This window comes from Syngnathus typhle, linkage group LG3, assembly GCF_033458585.1.
Source record: "Syngnathus typhle isolate RoL2023-S1 ecotype Sweden linkage group LG3, RoL_Styp_1.0, whole genome shotgun sequence".
Classification (NCBI taxonomy): domain Eukaryota; kingdom Metazoa; phylum Chordata; class Actinopteri; order Syngnathiformes; family Syngnathidae; genus Syngnathus; species Syngnathus typhle.
The window spans coordinates 6,961,083-6,986,102 of NC_083740.1; the positions used below are offsets into that span (position 1 = coordinate 6,961,083).

General features: G+C 40.1%; 1 protein-coding gene and 1 long non-coding RNA gene across 3 annotated transcripts in view; one reads left to right on the forward strand and one right to left on the reverse strand.

Annotated features, from left to right (window-relative positions):
* The window catches only part of dlc1 (DLC1 Rho GTPase activating protein), a 57,235-nt gene that overhangs the window by 27,036 nt on the left and 5,179 nt on the right, over window positions 1-25,020 (reverse strand). Inside the window, exons 3-5 of one of the 2 annotated variants that reach the window (XM_061273942.1) lie at window positions 23,630-23,764; window positions 23,461-23,550; window positions 14,903-14,933 (exon numbers count right to left, since the gene is read on the reverse strand). In XM_061273942.1, the coding sequence (XP_061129926.1) occupies window positions 14,903-14,933; window positions 23,461-23,550; window positions 23,630-23,764 (256 nt within the window). Of the gene's footprint in view, window positions 1-10,205; window positions 10,342-14,902; window positions 14,934-23,460; window positions 23,551-23,629; window positions 23,765-25,020 lie in introns of those variants that run through there. The other variant, XM_061273944.1, reaches the window with a different exon arrangement.
* Window positions 10,039-17,714, forward strand: LOC133151159 (uncharacterized). Its single transcript, XR_009713865.1, has 4 exons — window positions 10,039-10,175; window positions 10,250-10,390; window positions 10,514-15,536; window positions 15,733-17,714. It is a non-coding gene; the product is annotated as an uncharacterized LOC133151159 (long non-coding RNA).

Consider the following 25,020-nt stretch of genomic DNA (forward strand, 5'->3'; position numbering starts at 1 on the left):
GTCACTCTTCTGAAGATAAGATGATAGAACGCTACTGCAGATCAAAGAAAGCTCGGAAAGAGGAGGGATGCCCTATGGCAAATCCATACGTCCAGGACTGAAATAAATACGCTTAGAATCTTTCCATTCATCCAACCATTCTCTATATCGGTAGTCCTCAACCACTGGCCATTAAGGGCCAAGCCGTACAAAGACACAGCCTGGTGAACTCGACCAATAAATGAAAGACTGAAAGAAAGTAAAAGTATCAATGACACAAACAAGTCGATTAACGTGCAAAAGAGTTGGTCACCAACTGAAAGATGGCTAGATTGGCAGCAAACCAGCAGTGTGATGGGAGATTCTGAGCGGTCCTAAAGGTAAAGCGAGAGAAAGTGAGGTGCTAAACTTCGTAAAATGATCCAAAGAAAAATGCTTCTGTTCTGCAGCTGCGAACAACTATCAATCCAATGTGTCCCCTGAGGGTGCAATTAATCCCCTGAATGGAATGGAGAACGGATTTTTATGACAATCGAGTTTTAACAACCTAAGCACGCGTTTTCAAATTTGATTTTATGATCTTTTTTAAAAACTGACCAAAACTATAATTATAATAATAAAATAATGACACATATTATTCATCATTCATGGTAAAAATATTTTACTTGAAATGTGCTCAGTCTGCAAGCATTTATCTGCCCTTTAGCTCATTTGACAAATCCCAGCAGGAAGGCAGACATTGTCCTGACTTTAACTCATTACCCAGGCGACAACCTTGACCTACTATACCAGAGATGGACATGACACTAATAGGATAGATGCCTAGCATATGCGGGTATGAAACCGTTCCAGACATTTCTTTCCCCTTGTTCCGAGCGTACTGACAAATACAAGGGCATACCGTATTTGCATGCTTGTCGTACTTTTCAGGTGGATTTAAAAAAACATTGCCCAACAGAGATGGCTCTTGATGATTACAGCTCGACTTGGATATTTCAAATGTTTGCCTTCATGAATGGCTGACTCAAATGCTGTGAACAGGAATCTAAGGAATTTTGTATAATACAAATAAACACCAGAAATAAAGCAGGTATTCAGCTATCTCTTAGAACGGTGTGGAAAGAACCTCATGATGAATTGCACAGTAAAATGATTTACAAGAAATCGTTTAGCAATTTATTCTTGCACTAGATTCTGGCATATTAAAAGATACTGTAATAAAGTCACAGCAGTGAGACATTTAATAAGATTTAGTTTGAACTTCTCCTGCCAGTATTATGAACAGTCTGCTATCTGACACTGATCCATTTTATGGATAGTAGACCTTCATCGTAACGGTCCATACTTCAGCTTCTGCTATTTGTTGGTTTATTAACACAAAGAGCTAATGGACAGTGCTGACGTGTTTTGGGGTGAGTTTTTTCACAGATGAACAGAAGCCGCCCTCATCCTCTTGCTCCTCATCAGTCCCGTGGGGAAGATCGCTCAACTTCTGTGCATGTAGGAAAACTAATCCCGTCCAGCTGGATAGCGGCAGTAGTGACTGATCCACCATATGCCCAGCAGATTTTTTCTCTGGTTTTCGTTGCTGACCTTTTCTCTGTTTATCCACTGACTCCCTTTCTCTCATGAATGAAGAAATTAGAGTGGACAGGAAACATAAAACAGGCAAGGTCATACATGAAAAATACTGGCTTGATGTTTCAGCATAATATTTCAGTGTAAAAGTAGGTCAACGTCATGGCGTCACACTTATTAATAATAACAACACGTCAAACTTTTTACCAGCAATGGGTCGAGGATAATACTGAAACAGTCCAGGAGTTTTTCTCAGCACCACCTATAGTTGGGCATACACTGTACACGCTCATGATGCATCAGACATAACTAGCCTCTCTAGCTCACGTTTCATTGTATGCATTTTAGAAGAGGCCGCTCGAGGGGTTCACATGACACCTATCCTATACTAATCCAACATAAAGTCTGTCAAAGAGAAGAAAAGCCCAAGCAGTTTAGTACTCATTAAGTTTCAAATGAAAGTTATTTAAGAAACCAGATAACACACACACAGAAATACTCACACATAAGGGAATACAAACCAGATACAATTCTATCACGGGTATCCATACTGCAAAAAAACATTTCCATAAGTGCTTCCAATAAAGGGGCTGCTGCTTGGTTTCGTTTCAGATCGTGTTTGGAGAGCAATGAGTGTGACATTTGAAGGTGTTTTTTTTTCAGGAAAAGCTAGCCACACTGTGTTAACCGACCCTGACCTCACACACGCACAAAGGCATTGGGCTGTCAAAGTGTCACTTCACCACCGTGCTAATGCTAAGCGCTCCACTGCTCATATTATGCTCGACCAGCAATAAGGAGGTAAAAGGGAGAGGTCGGCCTGGACACGGAGGGTGACACTCAGCCAGTGGCCTTGTGTTCATCCATTCTGAGGACAATGGGGGTTACACTCCCTGTGTGACCAAAAGGTGAAAGGTCAACGGCAACACATCTTAAAGGCAAGGCGGAAAAGACACATTAAGTGGCTGCTCTGTCTACAGAGTGATTATGCTGAAGCACGATAAATGTCTCCATTGGAATGAACTGGCAGCTTTGTCAGTCAGTCTTGACTTGAAATACACATCCGATAGATGATGGGATTCGATATATACAGACAGACAGACAGATACAGTATTTCATGGATATTTCCCCTTGGCAAAACCTTTGTAATTCTTAGAAATGGCCCTGCAAGCCTGAACGCATCCGTGCTGTGTTTCTCAGAAACACCAAATCCAAGCATGCCGTTATGGATGTTGCTTTGTGTGGTCCTGCTGAAATAGAAGAGTGCCTTACGCAAACTAGGTATTCCCACAAAGTTTGAAGGGTATAATTTCCCAACATGTCAAGTCCATCACTGATGTACAGAAATTGCATCACCATATCCTTACATAAAGTACTAGAAATGGAAAATTCTGCTATATAATATAGAGGAAGGCATGAAAGAGGTCCTCATCTAGCTTTGCATGCTCATATGAGAGATGATCAGTATACTGTATAAATTATGGTCATGGTTTGTACGTAATTTTACATGAGTACGTATTATACGTATTATAAGCAACAAAGAGAGTTGTTGCACAAAGAACACAAATCATTTTTAAAAACTCCAAAGAGCTCTCTGCATTTGAGGCAAAAGGGACAGTTGCATGTCAAATATCATACTATATATTGTTTAATAATTTGCCATTTGTAAAAATTGATGCATTTTTATAACCCATATTAGCTCAGTTTTATTATAAATGTAATTATAGATGTCCCTGTCCTCTTGCACCACTATATATTTCGACACAAAACGTTTTGTCATTGTTTAATTTGCATGAATGGATAGGCAGTTTTTTTTTTTGTAGTATTTAATGTACAAATGACTCAACTCAAAAGAGTTACATTAACGCACCCAATCAGAAATAGCAACAAGATCAAAAAGATTAACTAAAAAAAATACACGACATAACTGAGCCCAAAAAAAAAAAAGAAACAAGGCCCGTGAGACCCTGGAAAGGCAACAGACACAGGAAATGAAGGCCTACTGAAGAGTAAACAAGCAACATACCATGAGATCAGGCACCCCGAAAGGCAGTTAAGTCACCAGAGATGAAGCTGCTTTAATGGTGTACTAAAAGATGTTGTTAGTACCCATCTGGAAAAGATTCAAACGGAATGTGACTGTTTCAAATTTAATGATCGGTGATGAGCTCTCACGCCATCAAATTGCCATAAATCAAAAATCTTGTCAGACCATTTTCCCTAGATTTTGGGAAGATGATCATTTACTTTTACAACTGATATCAGAAGCAAAGAAGCAGCCTTTTTCACAATAGAACTTGCAGCATTTCTGCTGACAGGAGCAAAGGTATTGGCTAGACACGCTAAAAAATCTGCGGTGTGAAATCAGACGTTCTCAAGCATCGGGCAGGCGCAAATTCCACAATGTGTGCAAATATTTGCGCACACCACTTTAGACTCTAAGCTGTGCTGAATCGAGGCTTCAATGAGTATCAGCACTGCAAGGATCTGCGCTCCATTGCAGTGAATCGTCAGTGGTTACTTAAGCGGGTTTGTTTTTCCAGCTTCTCTCTGGATGTCTGAGTGTTTGAGGGAGTGGAGATTTTTTTTCTACGCCTAACAATCACATGGCCTTCCAGCTGGAGTGAAGGCATGGGCAGCCAACATGACAATGGGAAGTCAAGAGCAGGCATCAAGTGGGATTCTTGTGGTATGGCTGAAAAGTCCTTAACGTCTCACTTGATTGACTATTTGGATTAACAGAAAAAGAAATAAATGAAGTGGCTCAATAGAATTTTGCATACTTAAAAGGCACCACAGAAATACAATTTAGTTTTAATTGTTGTTCATTTTTAAATTTAAAGGAAGAAATTGAGAGGAAGGTATACGACTAAAACTTGCCAAATAATATTTTGCTGTCCACTACAAAAAATAGTGTCTTGCTTAATGGATTTGTTCATTTCATTTCAGCAGTAAATCTCCAGCAAAATTTAAATTTCTTTTTTCTCAATATGAAATTCTTAGTATGTAACTACTATTGCCAATCATTTTCATTTACAGGGACTGCAAATTATCAACTTTTTGTACAGTGGAGCAGTCCTAAAACAGAATTGTATTAGTAGGTTTTTTTCCCCGTCCACCCCATTTCCCGGTGGTTTATAATGTATTCAACCTTGGGGATTTAACTGCATAATACAAATATCAATATAATATTGTGATTCTGTATGCAGTGCGAGACCACACATAATCATTTAGATTTCATTTAAAAGAAAGTAGACATAATTTCTTGAAGCATCTGTGCTACAAGCTACTCAGAGGATCAAATGGTGAGGCTCTCTCATTGGACAAAATAAATCAGAAACTAGTAATCAATAAAACAGGTCTGTTCATGACGGCCAGAAGGTGTATTTAAAGCACTATACCTGCTAAAAAGAGAAAGTGAGAAAAGACTTGAAGGAGGGGGGGGGCGAAGGACGCAAAGTAAACAAGTTTGGCGTGAGCTTGCTCGAGTCACTGGGTTTAGCAAAACATTCCAGAGAGTTCGAAACAAGCGGCCTTGTGAATGCACGGGGGCAGAAACAAGGGGGCTTTAAATCACTGAACAGGAACCGTGTTGAAGGACTCTAACTCAATCATAAATATTTTAAGAGTGCTCACCGTCCCACATATAAATGACACGTTCAGTGCCTACCTTTCACGTATATCATCATGCAACAATCAGTCCATATCACATGAACAGACATTACGAGGAGAGGGAGACTAAAACTGACATCAGCTCATTGGAGCGGAAATTCAAAACTGTCTAAAACATGGGATGAATATTTTTCTTTGTGAAGACATACAGTAGCCAGCGAACACATTTAAGTGTGGCTCCATATGCTTACGAGACACATGCCGGCTTCAAGAAAGGTCTACTAAGAGCAAACAGAAATGAGAGGAAGCTGGCCTACTTTTTCACCATGACTAGATGGATGCTGGCATTACACTGGGGAGACAGTGGAGCTTTTATCCATCCGTAATAAAATAATAATCTGTTTCTTTTTATAGACACAAACTCAGGGGCTTGGCCTAAATGTGAAAGCATCTCGATTTTCCATCATGTTAGTTGGAGGAGCCTAGAAGAAAAAAAAAGTGTTCTATACAACAATAATTTAAAAATGCTCACTTGAAAATTGAGTTCAGATTTTAAATTGTCAAGGAGAACCAGAGGATGAACGCTTGTTGACGTTTGTTTTTCAGGAGCAGATAAAGCTCTGAAAAGGTCTTGGGGTAAGAATATCTTGTTGAGGCTAATTTGCTACATGGGTGCCTGCTGCGCTTTTATTCACTAAGATCTCTGCTGATGTCACGGCAGTGCGCCCCTTCTGACTTCCTCTTTGGACATCCTTGAGGCGTGAAATGATCCTGCTGAGTCCCCGTAGGCCCACAATGGACACAGGACATTGTTGTATTTAACGTTATGCGAGGCCCGAGTAGACCGGAACACGTCATTGGACCCCCACTGTCGTACTCTTGAGTCACACACAAAAGCCCGGTTGCCACTTCCCAATTACAATTCATGCACAAGGAGGTATGCACATGCAGCAAGACACATTACTCTGAAAAGTCCGTTGAATAAACTGCTCATGACAGTGTAGCTTCTAAATTAACTGATAACCTTGAGAATAATTATTGCCAAACACGCCTTCCAAGAAAAAGGATTTACAGGAATTACTCTCTGGCTATCCGTCACCATCAGAAAACTTTTTAACCGTAGGTGAAGTCCTGACTACCATTCTAACATTCTTATGGTTATGCAGGCATAGAAAGTTAACCACAAAACTTTATGAGGAATGTGAACACGAGTCGGTTGGGAGATGTGCCTCAAGAATTAAATTTTCAAATCTTTTCAAATGCCACACAAGTGGAAAAGAATTAAAAAAACACTCAAAGATATCTCAAATAATATGTGGTGTATCATCTTCTGCTGTGTTTCTTCTGGTGTTTTTCATAAAGTAAAGCCCCCTTTTTTTGAATAAGTATTATAAAAAGGTAGCCTATTTTCCGGACTATAATCTACTTTTTGCACAAGATTTGAACTCTGCGGTTTATAGTCCAGTACGGTTTATCTGTGGATTTCCTATGATTTTGATAATATTGTATAATTTGCGCATAATGTCTTACATATGGAGATTAAACATTTGCGTTTTATAGTTAAATGTAGCTTATATATGAATAAAACAGAACATTTCCCCGAATTTTAGCTGATGCGGCTTATTCAGGCTATTCAGGTGCGGTTTATAGTCCAGAAATGATGGTACATAAAGTCTATGGGATGTCGGTCCCGCATGACATTTTCCATGATGACTTGTCAGATTAGATCCTGCTACTCCACATACTAACACAGCTGTTATGTCCCTAATGCTACCACACACGCTGGCAAAAAATGGTGTCGGTGATGTTCAAGGTGGAAAATAAGCAGCGTGAAAAGGGCTATTGAGTAGGATACACTCACACAATTCGTCTTATGTCTGGTAATGCTTATTTAACGTAATTTGGTATGCACTCAATACAGGGATGGGTGAAATTGGTAGTAAGTACCACACATAGCCTTACACAGAGTACAGAGTCACAACCAAACCCATAATGAAAGCTGACTTATTTGACTTTCGTTGACATTTCTCAACCAGTGGCAGTCGACCTGCAATTATTTTTGTTTTAGCCCTTTGGAACACATGAGGGCTTGTTTTGAACAGAAGATGCATTTACTTGGCATGTTGGTTGACATCACTGGGCCACGCAAATGTCCACAAGTTGGTAAACTCTCTGGATTTAGCAATGTGGATAGAAAAAGACCTTAGTGACGCAGACACTGCCTGAACATTCAAAGAAAAGTGGCCTCTGATACGTAGAGGATGTCCTGTGTGATTTAATGAGCTAATCCATTTTACCTGAATGTTAGCTTTTGGTTTACACTTTTGCTTGCTGCAGATTGCTGCAGTATCACCTCATATTTGAAAGCGAGGGTGAACTCAACCAGGGCCAAGATACAAGATTGAATATGTGTTATGTTGTGTAACAGAGCTGCTAGCCTGGTGACCTTGTTAGTAGGCATGACACAAATGTGTCTTGTGATTTTTGCTTTACTAATTGCTGAAGCTTTGTGTGTTAAATTCACATCACATTCTGTGGCTCAACAGTCCGGGGTCTAATTTTGAAAAGGAAACAGGTCTGGACTGCCAGACTAGTACTCAAACTCTTTAACTAGAAAGCCACGCTGTGGTAGTGTTTGTCAGGTGCACAAAAGGTCACAGGACTACTGGACTAGAGGATATTTTCTCCAGACAGGCATGATGACAGATCACCATTTGCTTTTTAGTTACTATCAGTCAGCTAGCAGATACCCTTTGACCTCTCTAGAAGCTGCAATTACCATTTCGAACAGGAAGGCCCGAACATGCAAACCTGAGTGAAAGATAATCATTTCACAATATTATAAGACTAAACAGTTGATTTCAGAACTTATAGAAGATTTGGCGCTATTCCAATAAGTCACTTTTTGTAATATTTGTTAAAAATATCAGCATACACATCCCTTGTTTGCCAACAACTGGGATACACTACTTATTGCCTAATTGAGATGATGTTAAAGCAACAAAAAACAGAAAAACAAGTTTGACCCGTAGCTTATCACGAATCTGTCTGGAAAAAAACAAAGGGAATGATTTAATTAGGGGACGATGTGATGAAGCAGTGCTGGAAATATCCAGTGGACAGAGCGCACAAAGACTTGCGAGGCAGCTGTTTTTTTGTCAATGAATAACCTCAGTGTTCTTTGATCCATGTTTTTTCCCCTGGAGCTGTAAACATGCTGAAATATGCGAGTTGATCACATGGGCGTCAAAAGGAGATTGAACAACTATTAGATGTCGAGACGTGTGACTCTGGATGCGCTTGGGCCATGCCGCAAGTGTACAAGCTATGAAAATGCGTCATTAAGGATCACATGCCTGCATCACATGCTATGGTGTATAAACATTAAAGATGCTCTTTATCTAAATGACTAAACTGTCATTCAATCAATCGATCAATCAATCATCCAACCTACAGTTACAATGGGATTGACACTGTTAAATCACTCATTTAACTGCACCCAGTGGTGTAGACTTTCACTGCTTCAGGATCATATTCAATATTGCGAATAGCTTATTTCTATACACTTTAGAGTGAATTGATGTGCAGCTCACCATTGCAAACTACTACAATAATATATTGTTGAATGAAAACCTCTCTGACAGTATCATTTAAAACGGAACATTACCAAAATGAAGTCGATTTTTGATAGCCTACAGCTTCTGTGCTAAATCTCGTGATTAGTTTTAAACATATCATAACTGCAGAAACTGCATTTACAATAGTATTAGTATGCTGTGCAACACAATGCAATTTCCCCTCAGTGCCTTGAGCAATAAAATGACTTGAGAGCCTTAAAGCGTGTCAAGCCATAGTAGTCACAAATGCGCTGATTAAGCACGTCCCTCTTGGGACAAAACAAAGTGTTCCTGCACTTTATGGCCCGGAAACATGCATACATCAAGTGAAAGGACGTCAGGTTTTACACCTATAGTATGCATACAGCATGATTCTTTCACTTATATCGATTCTGAGGGTGTTGAAGCCTCTCAGACGATGCAACCAAACGTCACATTACATAATTGTCTCTTGAAGATAATCACCATCTTTTAGGAATTTTGAAGTGGCCCAAACTTGTAGATAATATCTTTTGCACGTGAAAGAAACAGTTATTTTTTTCCATCAATAATATAATTTTTATAATATAAGGTGAATTATTGCCCACCAAAGTCATTTATGCATCATATATAAACAAACTACGATTCACTACTAAAAAGCGTACCCCACCTTCGGCCCAAAGACTGCAGAAATAGGCTCCAGCACACCCGAGAGAGACCCTAGTGAGGAATTAACGGTTCAGAAAATGGATGGATTTATATATAAATGAACAAGTATGGACTACTCACACAGGTCAAACAATCCGGACTGCGTGTGTTAAGCGTGCCTAAGAACTGTATGGATGATCAAGTATGTGTGACCCAGCATGAAAGAAACTGTTGAGTCATCGAGTCTGCTGATGCATTTACAGTATACTAAGTTAGAGTCCCAAACGTAAGACTGAGAGGCAAACTACTTTACAGGGAGTTAAAAGCAGACTAATGGGCCGCATCCTTACTATGCACTACTGGCTCATTAGTTTGAAAGGAAATGCATGAGGAACCACACACGCGCTCTTCCAGTGGCACAGATAAAGCTGCACAAAAGTACTTTTAAGCATTACACAAAGCTAATGACAGAATACTGTAATATATGAACAAATTTATATCGCAGCATCCAACATTTCCGTCTTTAGCCATTTATTGATCTATTGAGCCATGTAAACAGATATAGATCATCACTTGATTAGTCAGCATCCAATCACAGACCACAAGACAATCACTGACAGTCACACTTGTGGGAAATGATCCCACTACGGTTGCAGGAAAAACAGCCAAGTGAACCACTATATTGTCAACGACCAAGACATCTCAACAACCTAATAGAAACAAACATACTGTACAAATTCCAGCATAGTGAATATTATCTCTGTAAGATTATATTGTGGTCAGCCCACTTACCTGTCAATCGGCTTTCCCAAACATTTTTGTTGATCATATCTAAGGTTCTGGAGCTAGAGGGTGTGTTTTGGCCACTGAAGGACTTTTGCAGAAGGAGCAGCCTGATGGAGCGAGACATGCTGCAGACACCTCCAGCTGATCAGCCTCTAATCTCTTTTTCCTCACCTATGTCCGCTGCTGATCAGGTCTGTTTACGCACCTTCCTAAATCTTGCATCTACACTACGTCACACCTTCTGTTTGGATGAATATTTAAAATATAGTATAAATCATCTAGCAGAATTCCGCCTGTTTTGTTTTTTTCCATAGATATCTGCTTCCTCCTGGCTCTCCCTCTGCTCACTTCCAGTCTGGACTGTACACTCCCATCTACTGCAGCAAGCTTCATTGCGGTAACGGCTGGGACACATCCAGCCAGTGCCGCAATACTCTCATATTCTATTCTCTCTAGTGGATGTGTGAGTGTGTGTGTGTGCGTGTGTGTGTGTGCGTGTTTGCGTGTGAATATACTGTAAGTGTGAGTAAGTGCTTTCTGACTCAAGCTTCAGTGTTCACAGCGCATATCTGAGTGCTTTAAAGGCACAACTAACATTTCCCATCGTCATTGTATCCATTTACGTATATGAACAGAATAAACAGGCTTAGGCATATACCTGTACAGTACAGCAAATTGTCCATTAGGGGACACTGCGGCAAGAGACAGGTTAACTTATATTCCGCACAAATACTTAAAAGAAGGAGAAAGCTCATTTTTGGAAAGTGACTGTTTTTGAATGGAGGATTTAACTAAACGGCATTCTACTGTTCGCAGTGCTTAGGAGAGAATGCAGTTATGTGTTAGTGCTTAGTGGAAAATACAGTTGAGGACAAACACATTAGAGCAAGAAAATGAAGCACTCATGTTGATTACTCTGACTAGAGAAGGTAATGTCCCCAGCACAGGCTTATTGTAGTCTGATGATAGCATTATACTCATCACGGCCAGTTGACTTTATGGCCCCTTGTGGTTTGCAGAGACTGATAAGGATGGATTTCCATATTTTTTTACTTTCACTATCACTTATTTTCAATGGTAAAATTTCATTAAAAAAAAAGTTCAAAATCAAACACAGCCCTATCAGTTTTCACAATAAATTTGTCCAGTAGCCTGGTTATGTTTGAAATATGTTTTTGTCCAGTTCAGCAAGAATCTTGATAAACCATACGATCAATGACATTCCAGATTGGAAAAACTCTTTTAGAGATGGTTTTGTTAAAACTCCGGCAGTCAAGCAAGAGGGCTTCCTGTTGTAACTTCCCCCTCATGTGGCTTGGTTTCCTTCCCAGAGTGCCGGTGAAGCACAGACATCTGTCAAAAAACCGTAAAGGGGGTTCAGATGTAATTCATGGGAAAGAAGAGGAGGAACAAAGGGTTCCTTGGGGTCTAAACTCCACCAAAGCCTGCATCTGCAAATGTATTTACCACAGGTTGAAATGTGAAGTGTGAAACATAATGGAATGCGTACAGTACCAGTCTCCACACAGGAAGCGGAGGCGAGCGAGAGGGGAGGGGCTAGTGTTTTGGCGGAGGGCTGTTAGACTGATGCGGAAAGCAAGGAATGTGACCTTGCACAAAGACAGTGACTCTTGTGCTATTTTTGGATATGCGGCAAAAAGTAGGATAGGACAGTCTAAAAAAGCAGGAACAGTAAGAGAAAAACAAACATCAGTCACGAGCTAATTTGGATTTGGCTTCAGGCTAGGGGTATTTTATTTCATCTTTCAACCCTCCAAGGTCCTCAAAGGGTATTTGGGTTTAGCAATCCATTTTTGGTGGATTTCAAAGGATGGTGATGGGGCTGCGGTCACAGGATCAGTGACTCATGTTGATAAACAGAATTATCACATCTCTGTATCCTAAATGGAGTTGGACATTGTTTAAATTTGGACAACTCCGATTCTGTAATTGATTCACATTGTCAATTCCAATTGACGGCGACACATTTACATCCTTGAATATAGGCTCAATGGAAATATGCAATATGTATCCATATAGCCATAATTTAATAAATAGATGAATGTCGTTTCTGCCTGGATGAGAAAAGCAAGATAGGACACGTTATTGTGTCATAATTCAAGCTTGAAGGGGAAGTAAATTGAGGATAAGGACAGAGCCAGACAAGCCATCGGCACTAATTCCAGACTTGACATTAGATACAGGATATATTTTTTTTCCGGCATTCCTTATAGAATTTAGAATATTTCTGATGACTCATCTCAGCCAACTCATAACAAGTCAAAATAATTAAAAATCCTGCTTCTTATTTTAGTTCACAACTGAGATACAAAGTACAAAATAACGGATGGTTCTTTTCTGTATTATGATCAAAATATTATAAATATAAAATAATTTCCAGTGGTTGTAGTGAGACTAATGACATGAAAGAAACCAAAACAAAACGTGAGAGCCAGCTCAAAATAGCATTTCTTCGTGGCATAAAGCAATTGAGGATGCTTTCGCTTTTTCTTTCCCTTCAGCACTCCTTTCTTCCATCTAAAAACGAGGTAGTCATGTCAACCGAGTGTCTAAAGTAAAAGGTGAAGGGTCAGACCACACCTGCTTACTTGCCCGTCATTGTGTTCTGTTTATACATTTCCACTGACTCATATTTACATCAGGACAGCAGGGTGGTGATATAAACCTCAGTTACAGCCAAGATGAATATGAAGATATCCCAAGAATCTTTCAAATGGGTGCTGACAAGCTCAGAGGCAATTAAAGGCAAGAACCCACATTCAGTTATGAAATAATGTGCTTCAAGGTGCTGACAGAATTCTGACATTAAAAATACATTTTTATATGGCCATCATTCCTTGTGTAAAACATCTGTCTGACTTGGAAAGATGAAGCTGATTTTGATTGATTGATGTTTACTACAGTACACCCTCATTATAGATACAAATCTGCCACATCAGGAAACCATTTTAAAATATTTTTCTTGTTAATTGGAGATTTCCACAACTGGATACAGGCCACATAAAAAAAAAATGCAATGTAGTATGACTATGGTAGAGACAGGTTTTTCCCCGAAAGGAAGCATCAGGACAGACGTTGACGCTGACTGAACGCTTGGGTTCACCCACAACAGCAAAGAGGACATGAAGCAGAACGGCTTTTGGAGCTTCTCGCTGATCATTAAAGTGCTTCAGTTGTCATAGAGATATAAATGAACCATGAATGGACAATTCTCTCATGGCAGAGCAACGGGAGCCTTTAGGGCATTGCGTGAGACGTAACTGCCACAAACGTGTCATTCCCAGGGACTTTAATGATGATACAGAGGGCTCTTTGAAGTACCACAATGAACACTGGGCTTTGTGCTTAATCAAGGCCCCCAAAAATCTCCACTGACTTACAACATAACCCACCCCCTTCTATGTACTACCCCATGCAGCACACGAAAGCGGCACGGTGCTTACATAACTTGCTTGCAGACTGATTTAAATGAAGTAAAATTATAGAGAAAAACTTTCGGAAGCTGGCATCAAATCTGCAAACTTCAGTTATCTTAAAAAAGGTTTTGACTTTTGTCTAGAAAGGCTGATATGAACGGGGTCTGAACTGACAGCTTCTGCACATTTTCTGTGAAAGGCTTTCACAGCAAGTGGCAGTAATTACAAGGCGAGACAGAGCAATAATGACTGAGGACTCCCAGCAGGCTTTGCAACAGCAGGGAGCATTATGAAAGCCTCGTCCCCAGGTCACACCACCTCGCCTGCTATGTTTACCAAAGGACTGAGGACACGCGGGGATATTTAATGAACGCTGCTGACCACCACCAGCCGCTTGCCGTCCATCCATGTCTGACTGGTTTTGCTGACAGAGTGGAGCCGGAGAGGGAATGTTCTTAAATTGGATTCATAAAGAAATCATTTGACATAATGTGAAGACACTGAAGGCTATTCAGCTGCAAGAAGTCATATGGGCTGATAACTACGGAACAGATTATGAAAACATTCCTTTAGCTGATGATTTGTAGCTGCATTAAGTAGGACATTGTCTAAATGTTGTGTAATTGTAATTCAACCAACATTTAGAAGGAAGACTAAGAAGGTTTCATCCATCTTAATGCATGATGGCATGCAAGACATTCACTTGTATATGGATTTATTTCTCCTTTGTAATGTTCTGATGTGGGTCCAGGTATTTTTTGTGATGGACCACACACAGTTAGACACTTCCCTGGACCAGCAAGCAGAATTGTCATGAACCTTTTCTATTGCTGACACCAACGCGCAAATAGTTGAGTGAGATTTGACTGGAATGGATAAACAGATGCAGGTCAAATGTTTTGGGCATCAGGCTCGACAACCAGTCTGGCTCTTATCTTGGAAAGGCGACAGGCTAGATGGTCCGCTAGATGAGTCTGGGTTCTTATCAAGACGGACATCAAGCGAGTCATCAGACCAGATCCTGTTCTCCTTCACTCCCTCTTTCCCTCTCTTGCACCACGACGATTACCGGACAATGATATCAGCAACTGTACTACAAATGCTCCTCACATGAGTACAGACTGAGGCACATCAGGACAAATGCAGACAATTGCGTTTTGTCAACAATAAAGGCAACACTAACGTGTTCTAACAGATGGGAAACCACACCAAAGGTATGTGGCTATACAAATGCAAGCTGTGTATCAACACACTAAAATCACTGACCTGCTTTTGTCCTCTCTGGAACTGCAGAACTCTGAAAACAAGAAGAAAGAAATTATGGACTGCAATCAAATGCCATTAACATTGATAAACAAAAACTTTGTGTAACTTCAAACACTTTGAGCTAAACGGTTTTAAATTGTGACACACCTTCAGACTGGACAATAAAGAAATGTCCAGCTGTGTCTGTTATGGCAAAGATTGCAAACCCTCCTTTATAAATATTGCATCATTAGTATTTCCCAAGTACAGCAAGATGTGCTTTGATCCATTGTTGACTTAAGCATGACATACGTGCCCTTGAGAGGTTTGTGCAATAACATCTTCATTCTGGGAATGTAATGGTTCATGCTTGGGCTTGGCCACAAACAAAATCTGCATCACCATAATGTTGGCACAAGGAAAACTATTATGCAGGTATTCTACGTGTATTGTCGTTGGCTTTTGTGTTTATGTGTGTGTTTGTGTGTGTGTGAGACGTGTGCAAGTGTGTGCATGGTGGGCAGCAGTCGATTGGAATGCAGAGGTCTTTCTTGCCTCTGACTTTTGACCCTGAGTTCCTTGGCTGACCCCCACACCCTGACCTGTTTTAATCCACACTCCGCTGGAAGAGCTCAGACAAGGGAAGGAAGACAAGGTACATTCTCTGTGGCAGTCGTCCATGTTTTCTAATCTACCCCCGTACAAAATGAATGTGTCCTCCCGGTATTTGTAACAATAGAATAAGCTCCCGTTCCGTTTTGCTTGGAGGCCTAATTAGGGTTGTGCTAACACAACAATGACATACCTACATTGGGATGATTTTTGTCTAATGTTCTGATGACTTTTGATAGAAACAGCTGATGTCCACATGATCCCAACTTCATCTCCTGTTTCTGAAAACTATGTCAAGAATGCCGTGATGGACAGAATAACGAAGAAGACCACACGTGACAGCCCTGAGTGCAGAAGTTCATAAAAAATGCATCCGAACTCCACTGACAGCGCACAGTCATAGCCTATTGCTATAATTTGTGACATCTTCATCATGTACATTGAATAAGTACTGTGTGGATTACTACCAAAAATGAATTAGAAGACAATAGAAAGCTTAACCATAACCATGTGACTTTTGTTTCACCATCCTCATGAGAGCTTTTATATTTTATGAACCACCGCAACGTGACAAGCGTGACACACTCTGTTGAAAATGCTTTCATTCATTCATGGCATGGAGCACTCGATGAAGTGTTGTCTTTGCACTCATCGGTTTGATCCTTTTCTTTTCTAAGATAGGTAAAAGTCAAAGCAAGTCCATCACTTGTGATAAATCTTGCCAGGTTTGTTCATGCGGTAAGCCTGTGGTTGGGCTAAGTATTGAGTAAAACGTGACTTTTTGGACAATTGCATTTACAGTTAATTGCCAACTAAAGACCCCAAAGTAGACCCAAGGGGTAGGCCACAGACCTTAGACTTAACGGTTATTAAATCAGCAGGATAAGCAGAACAAGACTGAGGTAACTTCTGAGACAAATTTATGTTCACTGCTATTACAGCCGCTGTTTGACTCAAGTAATGTTAGCCCAAAACGACTTTTCTACATTCCTTTGTGTGTATGTGTGTGCACGCAGGCAGGCTAAAGACAATAATATTAATCGTTCGAGCTTTTTATGTATTACGTACAAAAGGTCTCTTTCCCCCTATGGCTGTCTGGCCTCAACTGATTTATCTCCTGCCAAAATTTGGACTCAGTGAGGCTTTTTGTTGTTGAAATGATATATTTTAGCTGGAAAGAACACAAGGTTATAGGAAAAGACTGTATGATATTATGCAAGAAATGTGTGCTGGATTCTATCCTGACTGACTCTGGGTAAAAAAGGGCACAAACAACTCATTTACGCTAATTATCACTGAACGGAAACTTTCGAATAGGTAAACCACGACACGATTGGTGACCGCAAGCATATCCAACAGTCTAAATTTATGGATTACAACATTATGGTGTGGTATGATTATGGTACTGTTTCCAAAATATCAGCGAATAGTCAAATAAAGTATATCCTGTAGTGGTACAAAAATCAATACAATTTTACTTTGACTTGAGAACAAACTAATTTGAGATACTAGCGTTGGAAGGTTGCAACATTTCAAGTTTAACACGAAGATGGAATGGTAATGAATAAAGGTTTCCATATGGGAGGTCTGTGTCCGGCACTAACAAGACATTTCAGTTCAGCAGTGTGCGCCCTCGCTATTGTGTAAACACCGCACCACGAGTTCCTGTCATTGACCCATGAAGTAATTTACACAGTCTAAATCTTCCCCTCCACACAACTCTATGTTTCCCTCATAATAGCAATTACAGTGAAATAAATGTGAGAGACTGCAGAGCCGTGCAGGAATGCGGATGAATGGGTACCAGTGAGTACCACTGTTTTCATAGCACGGTGGGCGCATATTTTCTTGATTTTCACCCTGAATTTCCCTCTGACATGCCACAGAGCAGGTTGGTCCCAGGGGCGAGGTTGTTCCGGCCCGTGTCAGGTGTCCACCGGGGAGCTGTAAGCTGCAATGCAATAGGCGTCAGCTGCCTCATTTACTGCCACTTATTTTCTGGAAATAGGTTCTGTTGGGGGCACATGATGTTTGGTATGTTTGCTTTGCACATGTGTGAGTATAAAATGACTGAGAAGTATGTGTGCCTGAGTGATAAACCTATGCTGGGTCCATATTCATGTTTTATGAGCGTTTGTGGGTTCAATATTTGAGTTTTTTATGATTGTCTTTAGGTTTAATTTGCTTTTACGCAATAAAGGCTCTTGCGTCAAAGGTGTCATCCCATTGTAAATATGTTTTTTTTTTCCAATATCAACTTAGAATTCTTGTTTCTGTGTCAAATAATGACCCAAATAAATCACGTCATCGCGCCGCTCTAGTAAAACACCATGACTAAAGGGCACCACAGACTCACACCCGCTCAAGCCCCCCCTCTTGCTTGCTCTACAGCTGTGGTGTGCATGTGTACATGTGACCACCCATGGTCTGTGCTGGTCAAGGATTAGGGGGAGCTCAAGCTAACCCAAACCTTTTTTTTCTCCACTGCTTAGCACAAACGGCCAAATTGATGCAAATGGCTCAAGTAAGCTCTTGGCTCCAGTACTACAAATAAGGTAAAAGTGTGTACGTGTGACCTAGAGGTTTTTTTGTGGGTGCACATGAGCACACTCATCCTTTGGAGCCCATTACTTTTAATTTTTTTTTCTTAGCCTGATATGCTCTTGCTTCCCTGCATTTATAGAGGAACTTATTCTCCATGCTGGGCCAAGGCCCACGTACACATGTGCCGGGGGACGTGGGAAACTATTTCATGTTACACTTTCTCCTCTAAAATCTTGCCCCCACCTGCTCTCCTCCACTCTTACTTTCACCCTCTATGTTACATTAACACATTTTGATAGCTTCCATATGTCAGTTGGCCCATGATGCAATCACTTTGTAATGGTATGACCATTCCTATCTGAAGCGTGTGTCCAGATATTATTTGTTGTAAAAAAAAAAAAAAAAAACAGCAGTGACGCAATTAATTATAAGGACTTGGCTTGAGGACGGGGAGGTTGGAAGCATCACAAACACAACATCAGAAAAGGGCAGGAATTAATAAAATTTTAAAATCCGAAAGCTTTATCAAATGTATCGAATTAAAAGGCAACGAAGCTTTTGGTTAAATGACGGCATATTAATAAATCAACGCCGTCACCTTTTCTCATTTACTAGATGGAATTTTTGTCCAAGTGACCTGGGTCAATTGAGATAATCCTCATAATCCCAAATGCAGTAAAAATGCATGATTGTCGATTAGCCACAGGCTTTATTAGGAGAAAACAGAGATGGTTAACAACACAAAGAGAGATTACATTTAGGGAGACGACGGTGGCACCACAGGAGCTTATTGACTTTGGAGGAAGACTAGACATAGCTGAGTCCAAACTTTATTGCATTTACTTAAATTGTTTTTGCTGGTGTAACCTAAGAATGAAGACTATTCATTGACTTCAGAAATGCATTTAAGGTATATAGGCCAGCAGATAATTAACTGCAGCGATTGTTCAAACTTTGTCTTAATTTTAAAATTATTTCATACATTCCTTAGTGTGTGTTTCAGCATTTATAGCATACAGTAATGTGTGTGTGTATTTGTGTGTGCATGTGCACTCCAATTCTTCAAGCAACTACACTAGTGCCTTGAAAATATTTACATTATTCCATGACCACACTCAAAACACTTTTAGACATATTTTGTGATGTCATTGATCATATCAAAGCAGCGTTGAAACAGAGTACCGAAGCACAAAGGTCTCCATGAAACACAGAAACCAGAAAGTGTGTGTTTGTTTGTGCGTGCGATCTTGTTTGTCACTTCTTGGATTTATTGCGGTTTATTTTCTGCAGGCTGCAGGGGGGTTTCCAGATGCCTGCTTTTTAGAGTCATCCATAACATTTACTGTCAACATATACATCACTGTGTAACTATTCCATTTAGTTTTTTACAGTCTCAGTTACGAAACAAATGTGGGGTTCGATTCAATGACTCACTGCGAGCCAACACTATCAATTTGTGGTTGTTAGTGACAAAACAGCTGAGTGATGTCTTTACATAGGCTGACACATAATTTATTGCAAAAACACTAAGTCAATATAGCATACTTGGCATATGATTTAATCACCATTCCATAAAATACATGCTAAGTGGCCAGTAAGCCCATTTGGATATTTGCCCGCCTCAAAGATGCTGAAAGGGAGTTCACATTTGACATCTTTTGGCACACTATTTTGGCAGTATAATTTTGTATATTTGGGAAAATTTAAAGTGCACTGCTGAGTAAGTGCAAGTGCACTCACTACGGGTGAAGCGACAGCTATGTTCAAAATTCTGTCTTAAAAAATAAAAAATAATTTTGACACTGTTAGAGGGATCCATTTAAAAAGATGTTTCTGTGGCTGTATTATCAGAACACAAGAGGAATGCCCAATTTATCAACGTGAGCATTAAAGGCAAAGATCGATTTGATTAAACCTAACTTTTAATCTACTATTAGTACACAGTCTGCTTTCTTTTTGTTCCTGAAGTGCTCGTCTTGAAATAAACGAAGAAGTTTGATTTGCATATCCTGTATCCCAACTTTTTTATGCTTTTTAAGGTCTGTATCCGTCTCCTTATTACAGCTCCGCTAAGTCGAGTGCGAGTGACTTTGGGGACAGTGACACCATACAAAGTGTCTGTCATGGTCAGAGTAACCATTGGAATTCAGTTTCTGGCCAAGCAGTGGTTGGATTCATCCCAAGCAAAGTAAATGCTAACATTACCATCAAATATGCTTTGCATTGGTTGTTGACTGACAACAGGCATGTAGTGGTCATGAAGAGTTAAAGGAAAGGCAGCAAAGTTAAGCATTTCACAGGACCTTGAGGAGGGTCTGTCGGGGTTAAAGGATGTTTGGGGACTGAGAGGCAACCAAACCGGAACACAGAGGAAGGACAGAGCAGAGATCTGCTTGCGACCTTAGCACGCAAACCACAACTCTTCTATTGTCCACTAACTACAGACAGATAAAGAGGCATGCACATACATAACCTACTGACAAGAAGGAAGGTACTCATCAAAGTAAAAAAAAAATATCTCCAACAAATGGTTCCACCAAAAGACATAAATGTCTAGAACGGATACTTGGGGGATTCGGATTTCACCGTGAAATTCTGACAACCCTACCGACAGATGACAAAAGTCACATTTCAAATAGCACCGTCTAATGCCTGCCACAATCAAAAAATGATCAAGTAAAGGTCTCACATTCCTCGATGCGATGAGACAGAAAAGCTGCTAAATTAATGGCATAAATATTCATTATTCAAAAAACAAGATTATGAGAAAATATTTACTCAGCAGTGACATTCAAACAAAGCACGCACATAGTTTGTTGTCAAACATATATCGCAATAACTTATTTAGTATTTTTGCTTGTTTTCAATCTTTGGTGGGCCACCCATGAAAACTTGTATGCAACATTTCAGTCGGTTTTGGCTGCATCTCTGTCTGGCGGGTTTTAGAAAAAAAATCCCAGCGAGAGGTCAAAAGTTTCCCTGTAATGGAATGTTTGGATGAGGCTTGATATAGATTAGTAACTGTCACCATAGTATCTGTAAGAATGCTGCTTTAAACACCTCTTTGCTGAATTTGACAGCCAGTTTAGTGGTACATCTCTTGAAGGCATACCGCGTATGTTGTACTGGTGAGAAAGCTCGGCACTCAAGGTGACTGATCTGTTGTTTCCGACTGTAACTTTGAGAGGAAGGTGGTCAGGGGTCAGCAGCCTCCACCCGCCTCTGTGGCTTGGCATATCCTCTACAGCCACTGACCCCTAAAAATAGAGGCTCAAAACAAATGGCTCTTACGCCACATATAAATCGCATTTGTCATTGCAGATTACATAATTGAAGCCAAGTCCGGTAATTTTGCTGGTATCAATATGACAACCGGTTATGATACAGTTTCAGAATCCATACACAAAACAAGTGATCATTTGAAATTGTGCAAGATTATCAATCGTTGGTTGGATTGGTGATCATGTGTACATGGTTAGATATTTAAGTGGGAGGTCTTTAGCTGTGTTATGAATTAAGATTGACAACATGAGATGGTGACAGCATGAGATGGTGTACAGATGACATGTATAACACAGGTGTCAAACTCAAGGCCCGGGGGCCAGATACGGCCCGCCAGATTATTTTATGTGGCCCGCGAAGACAAATTGTGCATCAAATTCGCGTGTCATAACTAGAATTGCAAATTGTTTTCACTTTTAATAATATCTTTTTTTTTTTTTTTTTTTAATATTTTACCAGTTTTTCCTCGTCTGATTTGAAAACGAGTTTGTTTCGTAGCTTTTACTGTATATAATCTGTGGTGCTCATACATTTATTTGGGTTGACAGTCCGAAAGAAGCTGTGACTACAATGTGGCCCGCGAAAAAAAGAAGTTTTTTTGTATAAGGATAATTCAAAATGATCTCTCACACGTCGATATTTCAAGACCATTAACAGAAATGTGGTTTATGGAAGAAACACCTGTTGCAAGACAATCATACGAGCCAAACAACACTCAGGTCAAAGAATAGCAGTTGCACACTGAGAGTATAACACCTGCTGTGACACAACATCCGCTTGAGATTTGACACAAATTTGATACAGGGAAAACAGCCACCTGCTTAAGGCTAACAATAGGCATGCTGGCAAGAGGCTGATAATCTGTTCCCTTCAACCCACAGCGGTAAATACGCTAAGTGATATAGAGCTTGCTCAGTGAATGCTCACTCATCAAAAACATCCACAACCACATACCAACTCCTCACTTATCATGGTTACATAAAAGACAGAATGGCGCAAGTATGTACTAGGTACAATCACACTCGAGTGTTACAGAATGTGCCAGTGGGTGCGAGGGGGACAGTAATAGCACAAACACCAGTTATCCCTGCACGGGATGGAAGGAATGCTAATGCAAATTCACCCTGGTTCCAATGGCCAAACTATAAATCATACCCACATATTTTTCCCCAGTAGATTCTACTAAATCTGGCATAAGACTTTGGAAAAAATGCCTTAGGTGCCAACATGAACTTGAAAGGTTCAAGTGCTGTTTGTCTGAATTCTGTTTGCAGAATAAAGGTTGTTTTGTGAAAGGCCTACTGGACCTGAAACGTGTGAGCAGCCACCTGGTGTTTCCAAGTTATTTTCTCACCTTTATTTATTTTAGGGAGGTAAAAAAGTCCTCATATTTCTATTCCTGTAAGATTATGATTTAAAAAAATTTTTTTATTGTAAAAGCAATTTTTAATCCGAGCATATTGGGATGACTTTAAGAAAGGAGGTTATGGGAAGTGTTGCCCACATGTGTATGTCGCATACCTTGTCTAAAATTAGCCTACACTCTTCGCAAACTTGACGTGACTACGTGAGCATGGAATCACAACAGATAATGGTGGAATTTGATAAAGCCATTGTTTTCCCAAACAGAAACACCTTGGACATGAGAATAGAAACAAGCATCATTCCTTCCAAATATATTCTAGAATGATTAGCTTTGTGTCCACTTTGCTTTGTAAAGCTGACAATGTCATTAAGTGAGCAAGCAAAAGGGTTTGAGGAGGGGTGTCTCACACAAAGCGCACCCCTCGTGACTCCCCTTTCCTGGTTTCTCAACTCTCGGGCACCCCTTGACCCTTTTTGTTGGGGCGAATGGGTCTAGATCTCTGGAAGCGGCTAATTATAGAGTTTTAACGTCTGCTTGGCTGAGCTTTAAGTGTTGCCGGCAGATTCTTACAATTGGAAGGTTCACTCCTAGTAAGTGTATGAACACAAAGAGTCTGTTTGCTCTTTTTATGCAAACCATTACACAATGAATCTGTTTCACTACTTAAAGTGCTGTGCAGAACAGTACAAACATGAAAACATCCTGCACTGTGAAATCAATATTACATGCAGACCTTCAATGACAGATTTATATAATGATAAGAAAGACAACTTACCCCACTCTTAGGCTTTGCTCCAAGGGTTGTTGGGGTGCCTTTAGCTGGTGTAGCATAACCATAAGAATATGGAGACTCCAAATCAAAGTCCTGCATCAAGAAAGTATACAATGTCTGTGTTTTCCCTTGCATTTATTCAAATATACGTAGATTGCATTAGAATTTGTACCAGTTGTCGTCTCCGAGGGAGGGTGGGGGTGTTGCCTATGGAAGAGTTGGCGCTCAAGGCATTTTCAATTTCCTGATCCAACTGGTCCAGCTTCATCATTAGCAGCACCATCGAGTCCAGACGAGCATGGTCTCGCTGAAAGGACATTTTTTTCCAAAGGAAATATAAGTAACAAAACAAAAAGTCTATCTATGTAGATAACCATACTGTATTTTCATCTTGTATACTGCATGAGTCCTGTAATAGTGTAAAAATAATAATAACTTGAACTGAATTATTTGGAATATCTTTGAATATATATGGAGGGGAAAATAAGCATTGACATATTGTCTAAAACACATTTCAGACAAATAAACAAAAGCGGCAGTGAAGGGCTACAATATGGCAGATAAACATAAACTTTCCAATTGAAAGCATTTTTCATTTGATGAATATACTCTGTGATTACTCAGAAGTTAACGTAATGTAACTTGTGGCCTGGAGTGTTTGTCCTCGTGATTACTTGACCTTAAAGAGTTGAAGCGGTTCAGAAAATGGATGGATAGCAAACTGTGTCATTGCATGGTGGGCCAAGAGACAACCACTGCAGCTGTGTTGTCCCTAATAAACCTGCACTGCTCACTTCTTCAACAGTGATTAAAAGCCTCACAGTGACCCCAGGTGGTGTTCTTCTAGTAAGGCAAGCCCCACTTTACAAGGCAGACGTGCTTTCATTTCCTTTTGATTGTCTCCAGTAATAAGTGGGACTAACAGCCTGAGCCTCCTTCCACACAAAAACCAACAAATGACATCACAAGGCTGGAACCATACAACCCTTGTTACAATCGCCGTAAACACAACTCGTTAAAAAAGCGTAATGAGGGTGAGCTCATAGGACAGTGAGGCACTCTATGTTCCTGCAAAGGTACGGAGGCATGGCAACATGTGAACGTAAGACCCTAGGCTCCTAAGAAATCACATTGAATTATGTAGGCAAAGAGATACAAATCGAAAACATGTCCGAATGCGGTTCGATGGGTGTGGACGGAGGAAAGTAATCACATTCAGATTTTGTGTGTTTGTGACTTATAAATGGAATGCAACACAATAAATTGTCAAGGAAACATCCCTATCTTTTCTCAGAACTCTATTATTAAGAATTCACTTGCCACAAATTCACTTTTTGCGGGGTTAGGGGCTGGACCCATTATCTGTTAGTTTGCCAAAAAATACACCTAGTATTTGCTGGTTTTGTACTCAGGACAATTAATGCCTTGTGTGATTTAAAAATATTGTTTTGGTGCCAAGGAACTTTTCATTTTCATTTAAGCAAATCTGAAGTTGATGCCATCCTATGGTGGATTGAGCTTGACCAATATTTGACATTAGCGTCTTAATGACTTCTGTTTGAG